A 16449-nucleotide genomic window follows, 5' to 3' on the forward strand; every position below is an offset into this window, starting at 1 on the left:
TACATGATGAAAAGCATCATTCGAACACCATTTTGTAATTTTTTCGTGGAAAAATATTGAGAAATAAGTCAGTGGAGAGATATTTTTCAGGACGCTTCATAAAAATCATGATTTGCGGTGTCCACTGTACCACAGCGCAGACTAATCAGAAGTTAATAAATCTAAGCAGCACAGTTAGAGTAGAAGTTTTTTTAAACCCCAACGTTTCTGTGTAAGTTCTAAAAAAAATCGCAAAAATGATTTAGACCCTACCATACCCCCCCCCTAAAGGTGAAATGTAGCGGAATGCGAAAATCGCGTTTTTGATCAATTATTCAAAAACTAGACCGATTTTCGAAAAACCAAAAACACTTAAGTTTTCGAAATCAAATTTATCATAACTAAGTATTCTTAGAATCTCGAAATTTTGCTTTCCCGAGCCGCAATTGGTTTTTGAAATGTATAAACGGTTGCTGTTCCGTTCCATGGGGATGATTCTAGAACTGAAAAGTAGTGTTTGTAGCAGAATTTCACAAAGAATCTGAAAATGCAACTCAAAATTATAAAATATTAGTTTAAACAACCGAAATTTGAATAAGTTTACATAAACTTTTCCGCATTTTTTTATTGCTTGCGCGCTGCTGTTTCGTATTGAGATGGTGTGAGAAATGCACGGTGGACACGGTGGCATTATATCGTGAGCGAAAATTATGACGCAAATTTATGCAGCATTGGGGTTTGTGTTGAAATAAAAACGAGTTGAATACAATAAAATGGGTATTGTAAGAAATTGTTTATTTTCTAAGTAACTGTCATTTATAATGCTAATAATGTCCTATTCTGTTGAGTTCAATGCATTGATGTTGCTGAAGCAATAAAGCCTGGCTGTGTGCTATCGTATAACAGGTATTATTTTAGATTGTAGCAATTTTTATAGCAAAACTTCATCATAACTTCATCATTGACAAGCTACTGAATGAAATACAAGCAAAGTATTATCGTGATACAAACAATGTGATAAACATTGAAAAACAACAGGCATATACATGGTTAGCAAGTTGGTCAATACATATACTTATAACTTCATGTTAGTCATTCATAATTACTCATGATTTATAGCTCTAGTGTAAGAATAACCACTAACAATAACGATTGAATTAGCATATATTCAAAGTGTGAAGGATTCAAAAATCCATTACGTCCAGTCTTGTTTACAAGCCAATATAACGAGAGGTAAGCCCACTGCGCTCAATCATTGAAAAAAGTTCTTGTTTCTATGTGTACATTTTTCTTGATATGCTTTGTGCGACGGTTCGTTCAACTGAAGCGGATAAAATTTTGAACGCATTTTATGACGCTACATTTCACCTTAAGAGTTGTTTCTCTTTTAAACGAAATTTTCGGCGCACACAAAAAATCACCAGAGTCACTCCGCTTATACCAAAGCACACCAAACACCTTGGTTTGGCTCATATTATCATAATGATATCAAGTTGAATCAAAATCAGAAATGCACGGATACAAAAGCGTGTCGGAAATTGGTGGAACGGCCCATATATTCCAATTATAATATTAATATTTAATTTTTCTTCTAGATACTCCAGATAGTGCGAATCTGAACACAACCGCTCCAGAACCTCTTCCAAGAGCTCAATCACTCTTCGATCCCAGCAAAAGTTGCATTTCCGCTAGAAAAAAATCTGATTATGTTTTAAGAATAGACAAAAATGGTGATCAAACGCACGAAGAATATATTCCAAAAGGACAAGGTAATTAATTCACCAGTATTGGCATAATCCCATTTATCGAAAGTAAGCATGTATATTTATCGAAAGTAAGTTAAGTACAAACTCATTCTCGTTACAAGTACAAACGAGAAAGCGTTAGGAGTGTGCCAGTTCTAGATGCATAATTTATGTCATTGTCATATGCCATTCACGAATAGGTAAAGATTGCTTCGCTGCATTATGCCATTCTCGAAGCGGGTTCTCTCGTTCTATTCTAGGTTCCTCATTCTGTGTAGAAACGGTGAATGAGATCAAACGAAGGAGTTGTTCCGGCAGGAGTGGGAAATGTGCGTTTATTATTTTCAGACAGGGGCAATTGGTTGGTGAAATCGGATCAGGGTCATTTCGCCGAAAGCCGTTTCGCCGAAAGTCATTTCGCCGAAAGGGTCATTTCGCCGAATCCTGAAATCGTAACTAGAATTGATTTAAATTAAAGACAAACGAAAGATGATAGCGTTAACGCCCGTTTTGTTAACTTACCATTGTACTTCTTGAATAATGATTGATTGTTGTACTCTTGAATAAAGATTGATTCATGAACCTCAGAAGCTTTCATGAATCAATTTTTATTAGCTAGTAAGCATCAAAGCAATTGCATAGGTGTATCTACCAGGCAAATGTAGGTGGTATTTTCCGTTTATTAAGTGAAAATGAAAAAATACTAATGCGGCTACGCCACATCGTTTTAGTTCATGTGCTGTACGACCTCGCTACCGCTCGTTCGGACCTAACTAAAGCAAAGAAACCTAGCTTTGAGTAGACCGGGCAAACGAGGCGGTTACAGGTTTGTATACAAGAGGCCGCCGCTTCCGACGGCGGGTCGGCGGCCGACTCAGCTGGCGTCGGCTCGGCTGCTTTGTGCCGCCGAGCCATCTTGGCTTCGGTTATGTAGCTGCGGCAGATCGGGTAAACAGAAGACATAACACGCATGAGATATGACCCTTACGGCAAAATTACCCTTTCGGCAAAATGACCCTTTCGGCGAAACGACTTTCGGCGAAATGACCTATTCGGCGAAATGGCATTCGGCGAAACGACTTTCGGCGATATGACCCGCTCCCGGTAAAATCATTTGGTTGGGATTGTTTTGAAATAATAGCGATTTGTAATACGAAATTTTGCCTGTGCGTGATCAATACTGCCTTGCATTTCAGGCCGGGTAAATGCAACTTAAGTCCGCCTTCGGCTTTATTTCGTGCTAGTGTTGTATTGGTACTCGCTCGTGTATTCCTCGCCATAGAAAATTACCCATCGTAGATGTCAATTTCGCTTGTTGGGCTACGTACCATACTCTAATAGGTATAAATGTGTTGAGTAGTGTGAATATTATGCCAAGTACCTTGATCGTTGTTGCCACGGCACTACTAAGTTACTTACTAGCAAGTAAGTTTACAAGACCACGATTGCAGCTGAGCAAGTGATAGAGTTACTTGGAAAATATTGTTGATGGTATTGGCACATTTTTGTACGTTCCTCAAAACCCGATGCCTTTCCATTACGTTCTCTATTCGTATTACTAGGATGCGTGATAAAAGCTTATAGTCGAAATTCAGAAATGTGGTGGGCCTACACGAAAGAGCTGTATTATTCGCTCTTTTCTTTTTACCAGTAATGCCTTCTACAAATTCGGCCGGACAATTTGAATTAAACACCTCGTTAATAATAAGACTTAGCTCGCGGTAGATGACATCAAATGTGTGTAGGAAAAACTCCTTGGGAATTCCATCAGTTACACGAATTTTTTTTCGAAGCGCTAGTTTTGTTCGCCTCTTTTATCTCAGCAGTTTTGATTTCCCTCGTGCATGCTTCGTTCGATTCGTCGTTCTCGGGTTCTCTCAAAGGCAAAATATTCATCTCTTTCAACAGTCGTCTCGTTCGCTGTAGATGTTGTTCGATTTGTTCAGGCCTATCGATGGTTTCGTCTTCTTCACTCCTAAGTAGCATAATCATAGTTCTTTTTCGTCTCCTTTCGCCCAGTTGAAATGTGAACATCGATTCGCCTGCATTGTGTGTTTGATTAATACGCACAAACATATGCCTGAACTGCCTTTGGTGGTTTAACATTACCGCTTTGATTCGATTTATGATTGTTAGCATGCTTAGGTTTTGATACTAACTCTCGTATGCTAGACGTAGTTGCGCGTAGAGTCTTTGATTTTTACGGTGGAGTTCTTTGAAGACCAGTTCAGATTTCCAGCGGAAACGGATTTTGTTTTTGGTTTAGCGTACACCATCCACCAATTCATTCACGATGAGAACTTTTGACGTTGTCGGGTCAAATACTGCCAGTTGTATCGAAATTCTTCGATATTGTCAGGAGTGAGCAGATGAGGGCGAAGAGACCAGAAACCTCGTTAGGCTCCTTACCCAAATAAGGTAGGCAAACTCGGGTGGTCAACGCTTTGTTATATGTGAAGGAACACACATGTACGTTCGTATTACGTAATTGATCACATAGACCTGAAATCACGTGGATGCGATCAAGCCTGGAAGTGGAGTTGTGAGTAACACACCGTGAAGCTACAGCAGTTTAATGGTTGCTCGGAGAGATGAGCTTGTGTTGTATCCGGTAGCGTCACAAGGTCATAGAACTGCGCGTTCGGACTTAGGTCCGAAAAAAATTAGTAAAATGACAGAAAAAGGTAGCTTTGAGTAGACTGGGCAAACGACGCGGTTACAGGTGTATATGCAAGAGGCCGCCACTTCCAACGGTGTTCCTTTGTGTACGTTTGAGTTGAATCGGTTTTTGGTTCGATTGTTGAATCAGAAGAAATCAGACTAGCTTTACCTCCACTGCTCCATCCCCCAATGTAAACCACAATTTTGAGATCTTATCGTCGATTTCGGTCTCGTTTGCATTGTCGTGTTTTTCGACAATTCTTTGTGCCGATTCGAGTTCATTGACCTTGATGAACGCGCCCTGACTTCGACTTGGCTGAATTTGTACTACTTGGTGTATTTGTAACTCGAGATCGTTACTGACAAAGTGATGAAGTTCTTCGTACGATTATTTCCGTGGTAGGAGCGCAAAATCGATGCAAAACGTTTTCTAGCGACGTTTGATTTTGACACTATCCGCGAGAAACAACGCAGTTGAAGTCTCCAGCGAGGATCCCATGTTTGGTGCTTTGGAGCAGATAATATGCGAGAGAATTGTTGAACAACCTTTTACGCTCAGCGCGCATAGCTGAGCCGGAGCATATACATTGCACAATATGGTATCAAGACTTTTTTCGACGTGAAAAAACTTTATGTGTTCTTTTAAGGCTATCGCCGTTCCGCGTCGTGGTTAGCCTACATTACAAATTACGTTATATCCTTGTACATCGAATTTGTTATATTCTACCTCTTGCAAGAAAATGATATCGAGTTCCATCATTCGGACGAAGGTTTCGAGTGCATTGGGCTTGGTCGGGTTTGTGATCGTATTGATATTAATTGTAGTGATATTGTAACTGATGTACTCCATTAGGGTGAGGAATTTTCTTTCATCGACTCGTCACCGCCCTGTTATCGTGTCTTCTTCCCTGACTGGCGGAGCGATCGTCAGCTGCTCGTGGAAGTTGTGGATCTATCGGTGTCATCGCGATCATTTTTCGAATTGGATGGTGGAGGTCTGCGTATAACATCTCCTCCGGATCAGGGTCATTTCACCGAAAGGGTTAATTCGCCGAATCCTGCAATTGTTCTAATATCGTAATTGAAATTGATTTAAAATAAAGACAAATGAAAGATAACAGCGTTAACAACCGTTTTGTTGACCTACAATTGTACTTCTGGAATAAAGATTGATTTTTGTACTCTTGAATAAAGATTGGTTCATGAACATCACAACGGAAGTTCCCAAGAAAACTTGTTGACTATTAGCTACTAAGCATCAAAGCAATTGCATAGGTGTTTCTACCAAACAAGTGTATGCGGTATTTTCCGTTTACTGAGTGAAAATGAAAAAAATATCTAATGCAGCTTCGCCACATCGTTTTGGTTCGTGTGCTGTCAGACCTCGCTACCACGCGTTTGGACCTAATAAAAGCACAAAAACCTAGCTTTGAGTAGACTGGGCAAACGACGCGGTTACAGGTTTGTATGCAAGTGGCCGCCACTTCTGACGGCGAGTCGGCGGCCAACTCAGCTGGCGTCGTCTCAGCGGCTTTGTGCTGCCGAGCCGTCTTGGCTTTGGTTATGTGGCTGAGCCACATCAATTATTTAGAAGACATGATAACACAAAAAGTATGGCTTTCTAAGGGTGGAGTTACTTGGTTGACGATCAGGAAGCTGTTCGAGCTCTGCATTTTGCTGTGATGGTTTTCCATTAGACGGTAGTTTTGACTGGTATAACTGTGTTGTCGTTGTTGTTTTCTACGGAGTTTCTAAAGCAGCGGGTTTACTGGGAGTGTTCTTTTGTGTACGTTTGCGTTGAATCGGTTTTTGGTTCGATTGTTTGACGGCGATCGCATACGAAGTGTTTCTTTGATCAGCGTCCAGTTATCGGAATTCATAGCGGTGTCGGCATGTTTGTGGTTGGCCGTAGTACCTCAAAGCTGTGATTTAACCATCTATAGGAATATGAAGGAATGTCGGGATACCACAGGCATACTTTTCATCCCATAACATATCATGGATTGAAAGAACGTCCCCGTTAAACGTATGAAGAATTTATTTTATTTTTTCGTTCGTTACATCTTCGGAGAGATCGAAAAGTTTTACATCAACTGCTCCATCCCCCAATGTAATCCTCTTTTTTGAAATCTTATCGTCGATCTTGGTCTCGTTTGCATTGTCGTGTTTTTCGATAATTCTTTGTGCCGATTCTAGTTCATTGACCTTGATGAACGCGCATCCCTGACTTCGACTTGGCTGAATTCGTACTACTTGGTGTTTTTGTAACTCGAGATCGTTACTGACAAAGTGGTGAAGCTCTTCGTACGATTGTTTCCGTGGTAGGAGCGCAAAATCGATGCGAAACGTATTTTAGCGACTTTTGATTTTGACACTATCCGCGAGAAAATCACTCAAAACTGGGCTGTAACCCTGCACCTCGTTAATGACTGAAAAATTCAATATAAAGTCCTTGCACGACTTCCGATGTCTAGCAGAACTCGACTCGGAGATTGAGCGCTAACTGATTCTAATAAATAAAACTAAAACAAATGCTATTTAAAGTTTACATATACTATGATGAGTTATAACCGCAGCCAGTAAGTCAGGTCTGTTCCACAGAAATACGCTGAAAATTTTGTCAAAAGTTTGCCTTGAAGTTGTCAAGCTCTTCTCGATGCTAAAGAAGACTGAACATCTTACAAATCGCATTGAGAAAACGGCAGTACTACCTACATGATAAAACAAAAGGTCTAAGACTTGCTGTATACATTGCACTCTTATTTGGGATACTGTAAGTTAGGTATTCGAGTTGGCACTCGAACAGGAAATATTATTTGATATGAATAAGCATACCGCTTTTATGGTATGAATAGCAATTGAAAATCAATAGCTTTGTTCAATTGAACTGGATTTATTTATTTATCGATTTATTTTACATGCTTACTTTGTTCTTTATTTATTTATTTATTTATTCATTTATTTTCACCTCTCATATTGAAAGGTTATGCAATTACTGTAAAACCCGACTTTTTAAACGCGGTCCGCAGCCCTTTTGCCATGTATCATTCAACTCAACTCGACGAATTGAGCAAATTTCTGTGTGTATATGTATATGTATGTAACAAAAATAAAGATATTATAGTCCCATAGCCAGATATTGAAATTATTGTAGCGCAATATGCATAAAAAATAGCAAAAAATACGCACTCACTTTCCTCAGAGATGGACTTATCGATTCTACCAAACTAATAACGAAATGAGAGATATTACACAAAATAGGATTCAAATCATAGGATTCAAGGTAGTTCCGGAGTTACAGCGCGATAAGTGTAAAATTTTCTGTCTCAAGAGTATTTTTTCACAAGTGATGCCGAAATGAGGAGCAATTTCTCTAAATCTTACTTGCAAGTTCTTCAACTTGGGGATCCACAAATTTATTTCGGTTCTACTAGCCCCCGGTTTCCGTTACCAAAAGCGCCGAAAGTAGTGATGAAAAACTCCAAAAATGGAACTTACATCGATTTCTCAACGATAGTTCAATCTGTTTCCACAAACTTTGATTTGAAACGAAGGTCTCATGATCTCAGAAGATGTAATGCAATTTTTATCGGGTACGATTTCCGATTCCAGAATTACAGAGTGAAGAGTGTGAACATTTTTAAACTGTCATATAAAGTGACAATGCGAAACCGGTACGCACTATTACGTGCTGATACTGAAGAAGAATACACAATACCGACAATACGAATGATGCACACAGCGTGATTTGTTCGATTTCGTACACGCTGCATAAATAAAACGAAACCCGACACTTCATACAATCGTCGATAAAAAATTAAGATTATTGGAAAAACAATCACTTACGACACTGACCAAACCAACAGTTTCAGAGAATTTCAGTAGATTTCAACCCAGATATTGCACATTCACTCAAATCCAAACTGAAAAAGTTTGGTTTGGATGTGGTTCTCAGTAGTAAGAATTATCAATTGAAATCTATATTAGGATCGACAAAAGATCATACAGAAAATTTGACAAATCTCGTGTTCTCATAGCAAGAAAAAATATATTGGACAGACGAAAAGGACTTCGGAAACTCGGTTTAAAGAGAACATAGCAGAAATAGCGAAAACTTCTAAAGAATTTGAAAAAGGTTTACCATACCATTTCAAATTGAATGTAGCAGAACATGTATTTATCGATGATCATGAAATTTCTACAAATGACATAAAAATTTTGAGACAAATTTTCAACCCATGGAAATTAGACGTTGCGGAAAGTTCAGAAATATATAAAAACAAATAACAAACTTGGTTATTGAATCACGACCATGGCAACAAATATTCCTGGCTACCTACTCACAACAAAACAAACATAGGAAGTACATAAACAGTTACTACCTGCGTTTGTTTTACCTGCATTGCTACAAAAGACACAGCACAGCAAAGTTTCCTTAACAGACTTATTAAGACTCTGATGAAGAACGCAAAAAGCAATAAATCAAACTGTCTTCAGTTAAACTGTTAAAAAGAAATTTAATCAAAATTATTAACTAGAAAATTTCCGTAAATTAAAAGATGAAAAGTAACATTACTTCATCACTTGACATGTAATATCATACAGAAATGTTACCAAAGAGAAACAATAAATATTTAATGTAAAAAAAACGCAAAAAGCATTTCGAAATACCGGTATCTGGTCGTTCACTATTACGTTAGTATCATAACGAAATAGTTATTTTGTCATAGTGGAATCCAAAGAAACCTATAATTTCTTTAAGATAGTTATGTGCAATACGGCTCATTCCAATGAGCGGCCATGAGCCGAACGCTCTTTCGTAAGAGCCGGTTTAATTGAACGGTTCAATGACTTTTTCAATAAACGCCAATATGGAGAAACAGTTCGAGAGAGAGAGAGTGAGTGTGAGAGCCACGGAAATACCACGGTTCGCAGCTTGGCTATCTTTTAATGTTGAGAGCCAAGGCTCTTCTTGAGAGCCGCGGTTCAATTTTAAAGAGCCGTGGTTCGTTCGCTCATTGCTACGAGTCGGTTTAAATAAACGGCTCGTGAGCGCTCGCCCATTACTACTTTAAGACGGTTTAGTTTTCATTCCACTAACCGCTCAAAATAAAAATTTTGGGTTGTAAATAGTTATTTGTTGCATGGATGGTTTTCGGTGCGACTTTGATGAATGGGTAGCCTTTTTAAATATGTTGATATTGCTGTTGTGAGTTGATTGATATGTGGTATGGATCTGTATATGCAACAACGCATAAAACAGTAACCAGCCAAACTGGAGAAAGAATAATGGAAAGTTTTGATCAAATACAAGCACTGTCGTATAACAGACTAATGCGTTCACATAAACAATCCACTAATGAAAAGCTTACAAAACTGCTAGCAAAGTCAATCGAGCAACAACAAGTAATACCAAAACTCAACGTAAGGTCAATACTTAATACAACCTCTATCAATGTACCACACGATGTCGAGGTTTTGCTCAGCCTAGGACCAAAATTCGCTTTGCCTACACAACACATAAACTATGTCAATCACCTGTTGGCAGATATCGAATCCATATTGACCACACATGACGATAAACAAGATAAAAATCTTTGTATAATAGGAAACAAAATACAAAATTAATAATAAATGCCAGTCATTTTGCTTATAAGAATCATCATTTAATAATTTCTTAATCATGGTAAAAGCAATGGATTTGTATCCCTGTGGATAACACTTTGTAAGTGGAGCAGTTTAATCGTTGTAACATTTTTCTGTCCAGCTCTTGGCTCCTGGAAAATTTTTCTGGCTACCTAGAGTTTCATTGATTTAAGGCTTCAGTCTTTTTCAAGGCTACCTGAATCACTAACAGTCTTTTAAAAGACTAACAATTAGACGGCCTTTCTCAAGGCTATACAAAGAGTGATATTTTATTATAATCAGTCTTGTTCAAGACTATGAAAGTAATCAAACTTTTTTAAAGCTAGCTATTAAAAGAACTATTCTTCGAACAAATCAGTCTTTATTAAGACTACCACAAAATCAGTCTTTATCAAGACTTTTCCAAACTAGGAGTCTAATCGAAGACTAATTTAGCCTAGTTAATTTAATTTCAAATTTCCTTCATTTCAAAAATGCCTGCGTCCAACCGGAAAGGCAACAAGCCTAAGGCTAAAAATACTTCAATACGGAATAAATCACAATCCGTTATTCAACATTTTTCTAATAACATTCACGATGTTATAGAATCTGAATGTAAAAATAAAAGACAACGGACGGACTTCCCTTCCGTTGATTCTATGCCGTCTAACAATTTTTATGAGATTCTTCCTGAATCCAATTGTAGCGACATAGAAGAAAATTCTTCGAAAATTCCCAAAATGGACGCTTATCGTTCTGGAAAGAAACAACAATCTATGCCTCCAGTGACGGTGATGATTTCCGACTTCAAAGCATCCCGTACTAAGCTTTCTACTTTTCTCCCGGAAGTAAAAGTCTCATTTCAAATCGGACGAAGAGGAGAATGTCGAGTCTTTGTTGATGGATTGAAAGATTACCAACGTCTTATCCGATATTTGTCCGAGAACCTTCATAAATTTCATTCATATAATATAAATTCAGACAGACCCTTCAAGGCTGTCTTGAAAGGCTTATCAAATGATCAAAGTACTGATGAAATTAAAAATGAACTAAAAGAATTGCTTGGTCTTGCCCCTCCTCAAATAATACTTATGAAAAAAAGAGCGAATGGTACTTCTAAACCACGCTCTGGAATTTCCCATGAACTTTACCTAATACACTTCAATCGTAGTGATGTAAACAATTTGAAAACTTTAGAAAAAGTTCGTTTCATTTTCTACATTAAAAATTTATTGGGAACATTATTAACTTTTTCAAATGATCATCCGAATGAATTCGACATCATCGATTTTTGAAGCACTCCAAGTTGGATGGCAATTTGCAAATAATATTATAATGAATTTAAAATTTAACAGTGATGTTAAATAATTATTTGAATATTTTAAATTGGAATGCTCGATCTTTAGAATCGAGTGAAGATGAATTTTATAATTTTCTCAAAGTTATTCATATTTCCATTGTGACAGAAACATTTCTTAAACCAAATGTCAAATTGAAAAGCAATCCACATTATGTGGTTCATCGATTTGACAGGTTTACTGGAATGGGTGGTGGAGTTGCCATTTTTGTTCAACGGCAAATTAAACATCGAATTTTACCTTCTTTCAATACTAAAGTTATTGAAAGCTTGGGAATCGAAGTTGAAACCATTTATGGAATTTATTTCATCGCTGGAGCATATTTACCATTTCAATGCACCGGCGAACAATTAAATTTCTTTAAAGGCGATTTGCAAAAACTCACAAGATATCGATCGAAATTTTTTGTAATAGGGGACTTAAATGCTAAGCATGTCCAGTGGAATTGTAGGCAAAATAACAGTAATGGTAAAATACTTCATAATCAACTCTCAGCTGGTTACTTCACAGTTCTTGATCCCAGTAATCCGACTTGTTTCTCTTCCGTGAAAAACCCGTCTACAAATGATCTGGTTCTAACAGATCAAAGTCACATTTGTAGTGAACCGATTACACATGCTGACTTTGACTCAGATCATCTTCCAGTAACATTCAGACTTTCCAACGAAGCTATTATTAATCCAATTAGTTCTATATTCAACTATCATAGAGCTAATTGGTTGGATTACAGATCTCACATTGAAAATCATGTGGATCATGAAACTATTTTAGAAAATTCTGCGGACATCGACACAGCAATTGATAGTTTGAATCATTACATTATCGAAGCTAGAAATCTTTCAGTTCCCAAAGCTCAAACCAAATTAAATTCTCCTATCATCGATGACAATCTTCAACTGCTCATTCGGTTGAAGAATGTTCGTCGACGACAATATCAACGTTCTCGTGATCCTGCTATGAAAAACATAGTTAAGGAATTACAAAAAGAAATTAAACATAGATTTACTCTTTTGCGAAATGAAAATTTCGCTAAAGAAGTTGAACAAATTAAACCATATTCTATACCTTTCTGGAAACTTTCTAAGATTCTTAAGAAACCTCAGAAACCAATTCCTGCTCTCAAGGAAGGAAATCAAATACTTCTTACGAATGGCGAAAAAGCTCAAAAACTTGCTTAGCAGTTCCAGAGTGTCCACAATTTTAATTTGAACGTTGTGAGTCCTATTGAAAATGAAGTCTCACTGAAATATGATCATATTTCAACCCAAGTGCTATCATAAGATAACATTATTGAGACGAATTTTGATGAAATTAAATCAATTCTCGGTTGATTTTTCAGAAGGCCGTAAGAGCAAGTGACAGTTTCTCTTTGTTCACTCTCTCTTTCGATTATTGTGATGTGATTTAAAAATTTTTTTCTTGGATTTCACAGTTCTGTTTGAAAGTCTAACGTTTCGAGCATCATTCTATGCAAAGAGTTAAGTGATAAACGAGTAAACCGCTTGGTAATTAATAGAAGAGAAAGTAAACAAAGAGAAACTGTCACTTGCTCTTACGGCCTTCTGGAAAATCAACCGAGAATTATTAGGAAACTTAAAAACATGAAGACTCCTGGTAATGATGGAATTTTTAATATTCTTATTAAAAATCTTCCCGATGTTACCTTGAGACTCCTGGTTAAAATTTTCAACAAGTGTTTTTCATTAGCTTACTTCCCAAAAAGATGGAAAAACGCTAAAGTAATTCCTATCCTCAAACCTGATAAAAAACCAGCAGAAACATTAAGTTATCGACCAATTAGCTTACTTTCTTCTATCAGTAAACTTTCTGAAAAAAATTATCTTGTTGAGAATGATGTCTCATATAAATAAGAACTAAATTTTTTAACCAGAGCAGTTTGGATTTCGTCATGAACATTGAATTGGAAATCTGAATTTCTACCCGTACGAGCTGGTGTTCCGCAGGGTTCGAGCGTAGCTCCAATCTTGTATAATATGTTCACTTCTGAACTTCCAAATTTACCCGTTGGTTGTCAGACATCGCTGTTTTGTGACGTCACAAATCTGTTAGCAACAGGTAGAAACCTAAGAGTGATCTGCAGTCGCCTACAAAGAAGCTTAAATATTTTCAGTGATTATCTGTCAAAATGGAAACTTAAACCAAACGCAATTAATTATCTTTCCTCATAAACCAAAAGCTTTTTTTCTTAAACCAAACAATAATCACATTATCAAATTGAATGGCTTGGAATTGACAGACTCACAAATATAGAACCATTAGATGTAATGTCACATATTATTAGCAAAAATCGATGCAATCTTCAATTGAATCGATTCGCTCTCTGTATTAGAAAGTAAGTATATAAGTTCTTTTTCCCCATTACACAATACAAGTAGGTTTAGAATTTTCCCTACACAAAAATCTCAGAGTTGCGGAAGCAAATAATGTCTTCATGGTAATAACCAAATCATGTATATAATAGGGCTGAAAAGTCACCACTTGTGGCCCAACACCCAATTTAAATCTTATTAATTGAATTTTAACTCATATTCCAATAAATAGTTAAAATGTGATGTTGTGATGCAAAATTTTTTTTTATTCAATGTTTCATTCATTTTCATCTTTTCTCTCCCAAATTACAATGATTATCAAAATTTTATATCACTAATCAAGGTTTACGTATATTATTTGCAGAACACTTGCAACCCAATAATAAGAATAATACGGATTACCTAACCAGGACATCTGCGTACAAAGAACATCAACAAAATAGCAAGTAAGATATTTCATTAATTATATAACATTAGAAATTATAGTTTCTCTTTTTTTACTTTCTTCTTCGATAGTACATTAATCTTTCACTTGGGCTCTTCACATATTATTAAGACTAAAACAATACTCTTTCGAAAAATGCTAAAGAAACTAGCGAAAATATTTCGTTTCTTGATAATGGCTAGGGCAGGTGAATGGACAGAGCTCTCATAGAGTGGAAGTGGACACGGGTTTGACTACATTGTATTACACTTGCACGAGGTTTGCAAGAAATAGTATTACTGTTGTAATTGTCAATAAAACAAAAAAGCACTGTGTTGCCCTGGGCTGGGAAAATCAAAATCAAATAATCATCAAATCGCAATCACCACCGAAGAAGATCGAAGATTTATTTTTTCAATAATAAATTCCTTCTTCTTCTCCTGTAGATCAGTAATCCGAGAATTGTTTCTACCGATATCGACACTGATTTTCCAAAATCATCAATTTCATATTTTGTCGTGAATACGACTTTCTTTACTATGGGGTGCCTTTTCAAAATTTACCCTCTGAGAGAGTGATAAGTTTTTGATCGTGAATATCTCTTGTTGTATCTAACGAATCAATATAATTTTTGCTACATGCCATCGGAAATATGATCACAATTTTATGATAAAATATTCAGTTGTGTGACATAATCTCAAATAATTCAAAATTAAACTTTTCTGAAATGTTTGGTATAAACGAGTATCAAAGAGGATAATTCATAAGGCGCGTTTGCCTTTCTCGTATTTTGAAAGCTCATAGCTCAGTTATCTGTGAAAGGATTTATATAATCTAACTACCAATAGAATCGAAATTTTTCAACTTAAGCGTGTATAGAAAAAGCATTGAAGTATTTCAATAGTACACTTTTGAAAAACCTGTCTCATTTGACACATGTCAACACCAGCCAATCAGAACGCGTTCTGAGGAAAAGAACAAAACATCTGCTGCTGTTCAACAAATCGTTCGAGAAAATGTTCAGAACAGTGTTTAATATCGTAGTGAGTTTCACAATTTGGTCCTTCTGAAAGGCAGGCATGAATCCCGTACAGCATCCGGATAGTTTCTTTCAATGAAATGCAAATATGAAATGAAATAATCGAAATTAAAATTCTATATGCTCTATTTTCATAGCCGTGAGGACCGCCCATTAGTGAAAAAGCTACAAAAGAAATCAGGTAAAAACAAACCTCTCAACAAAAATTGGATCAGTTTGGATTCTATCGTCACTGCGAGCAGATGTATTTTGTGTCGTTTGTAAAGCTAGTTTCGCTTTCGACAAGAGCGATTTCGTCACAGTTGCCAGTCATTTGCATTGGTGAAAAAGCAACGGTGGGGAGCATTACACAAAATCAGCCGTTCTAATGGCTCTAAAAATTTTCTAAAGAACTATTAGGATTTGTTGTTCGCAAATCGAAGGGGAATATCCTCAGTTTAGTGCAAATCTAGAACAGTTTGGTTAGATTTGTGCACTTTTTGCTGTGTGAAATTCACTGTAATCGAGATCTAGTGAAGCCTTCTTTGATTTCGCGAAAAATGTAGAAAAGGGGAATGCTTGCATAATTCATACAACTGATCAACTAATTGATATTCGGAAGTGTTAAGGAACATGTCAGTTGCTTTCGTATTCACGAAATCCAGTTATGTCTCTGACATTACCCACCCGCCTTTTTACCGGTGAGGGGTGTGTAAATTTGTGACAACCCGAATTAAAATGACGTGACAACCCGAATAATTAAAGGGGAACGTACCACTTGTGCAAATTAGTTCTGAACCTAATTTGTTATAGTATGTGTTTGATTCAACGATAAACACGGTTTTTGTTCAACTACAAAGTATTGTACACAGATAATATTTTTTTTTATAATTATTTATTGGAATATGAGTTAAAATTAATATTTAAATAGGGTGTTCAGCAACAAGTGGTGATTTTTCAACCCTATTATATACATGATTTGAAACCTACTTGTAATGTTTAATGGGGAAAAGGAACTTATATACTAACTTACCAACTAATACAGAGAGCGAATCGATTTAATTGAAGATTGCATCGATTTTTGTCGGAATTTGCTTATAATACTATGTGATATTACATCAAATGGTTCTATATTTGTGAGTCTGTGTAACTCATTTGTACTAAACCAGGGGTTTACAATAAGTGTTATTGTTTTTCCGATTTTACAATAAGTGTTATTGTTTTGCAGTATTAGTATCTACGAACATGTTCGTTAAATATTTCGTCGATATTCGAATTTTTTATACTATTCTTAGATACATTAACATTT

General features: G+C 36.5%; 1 protein-coding gene across 4 annotated transcripts in view; it reads left to right on the forward strand.

Moving 5' to 3' along the window:
• Positions 1 to 16449, forward strand: part of LOC131440691 (teneurin-a) — a 337735-nt gene that overhangs the window by 27010 nt on the left and 294276 nt on the right. For all 4 annotated transcript variants that reach the window (XM_058612195.1, XM_058612198.1, XM_058612196.1 and 1 more), the window contains 2 exons: positions 1575 to 1748; positions 14063 to 14144. In XM_058612195.1, the coding sequence (XP_058468178.1) occupies positions 1575 to 1748; positions 14063 to 14144 (256 nt within the window). The remainder of the gene's footprint in view (positions 1 to 1574; positions 1749 to 14062; positions 14145 to 16449) is intronic.

This window comes from Malaya genurostris, chromosome 1 (assembly GCF_030247185.1).
Source record: "Malaya genurostris strain Urasoe2022 chromosome 1, Malgen_1.1, whole genome shotgun sequence".
Classification (NCBI taxonomy): Eukaryota; Metazoa; Arthropoda; class Insecta; order Diptera; family Culicidae; genus Malaya; species Malaya genurostris.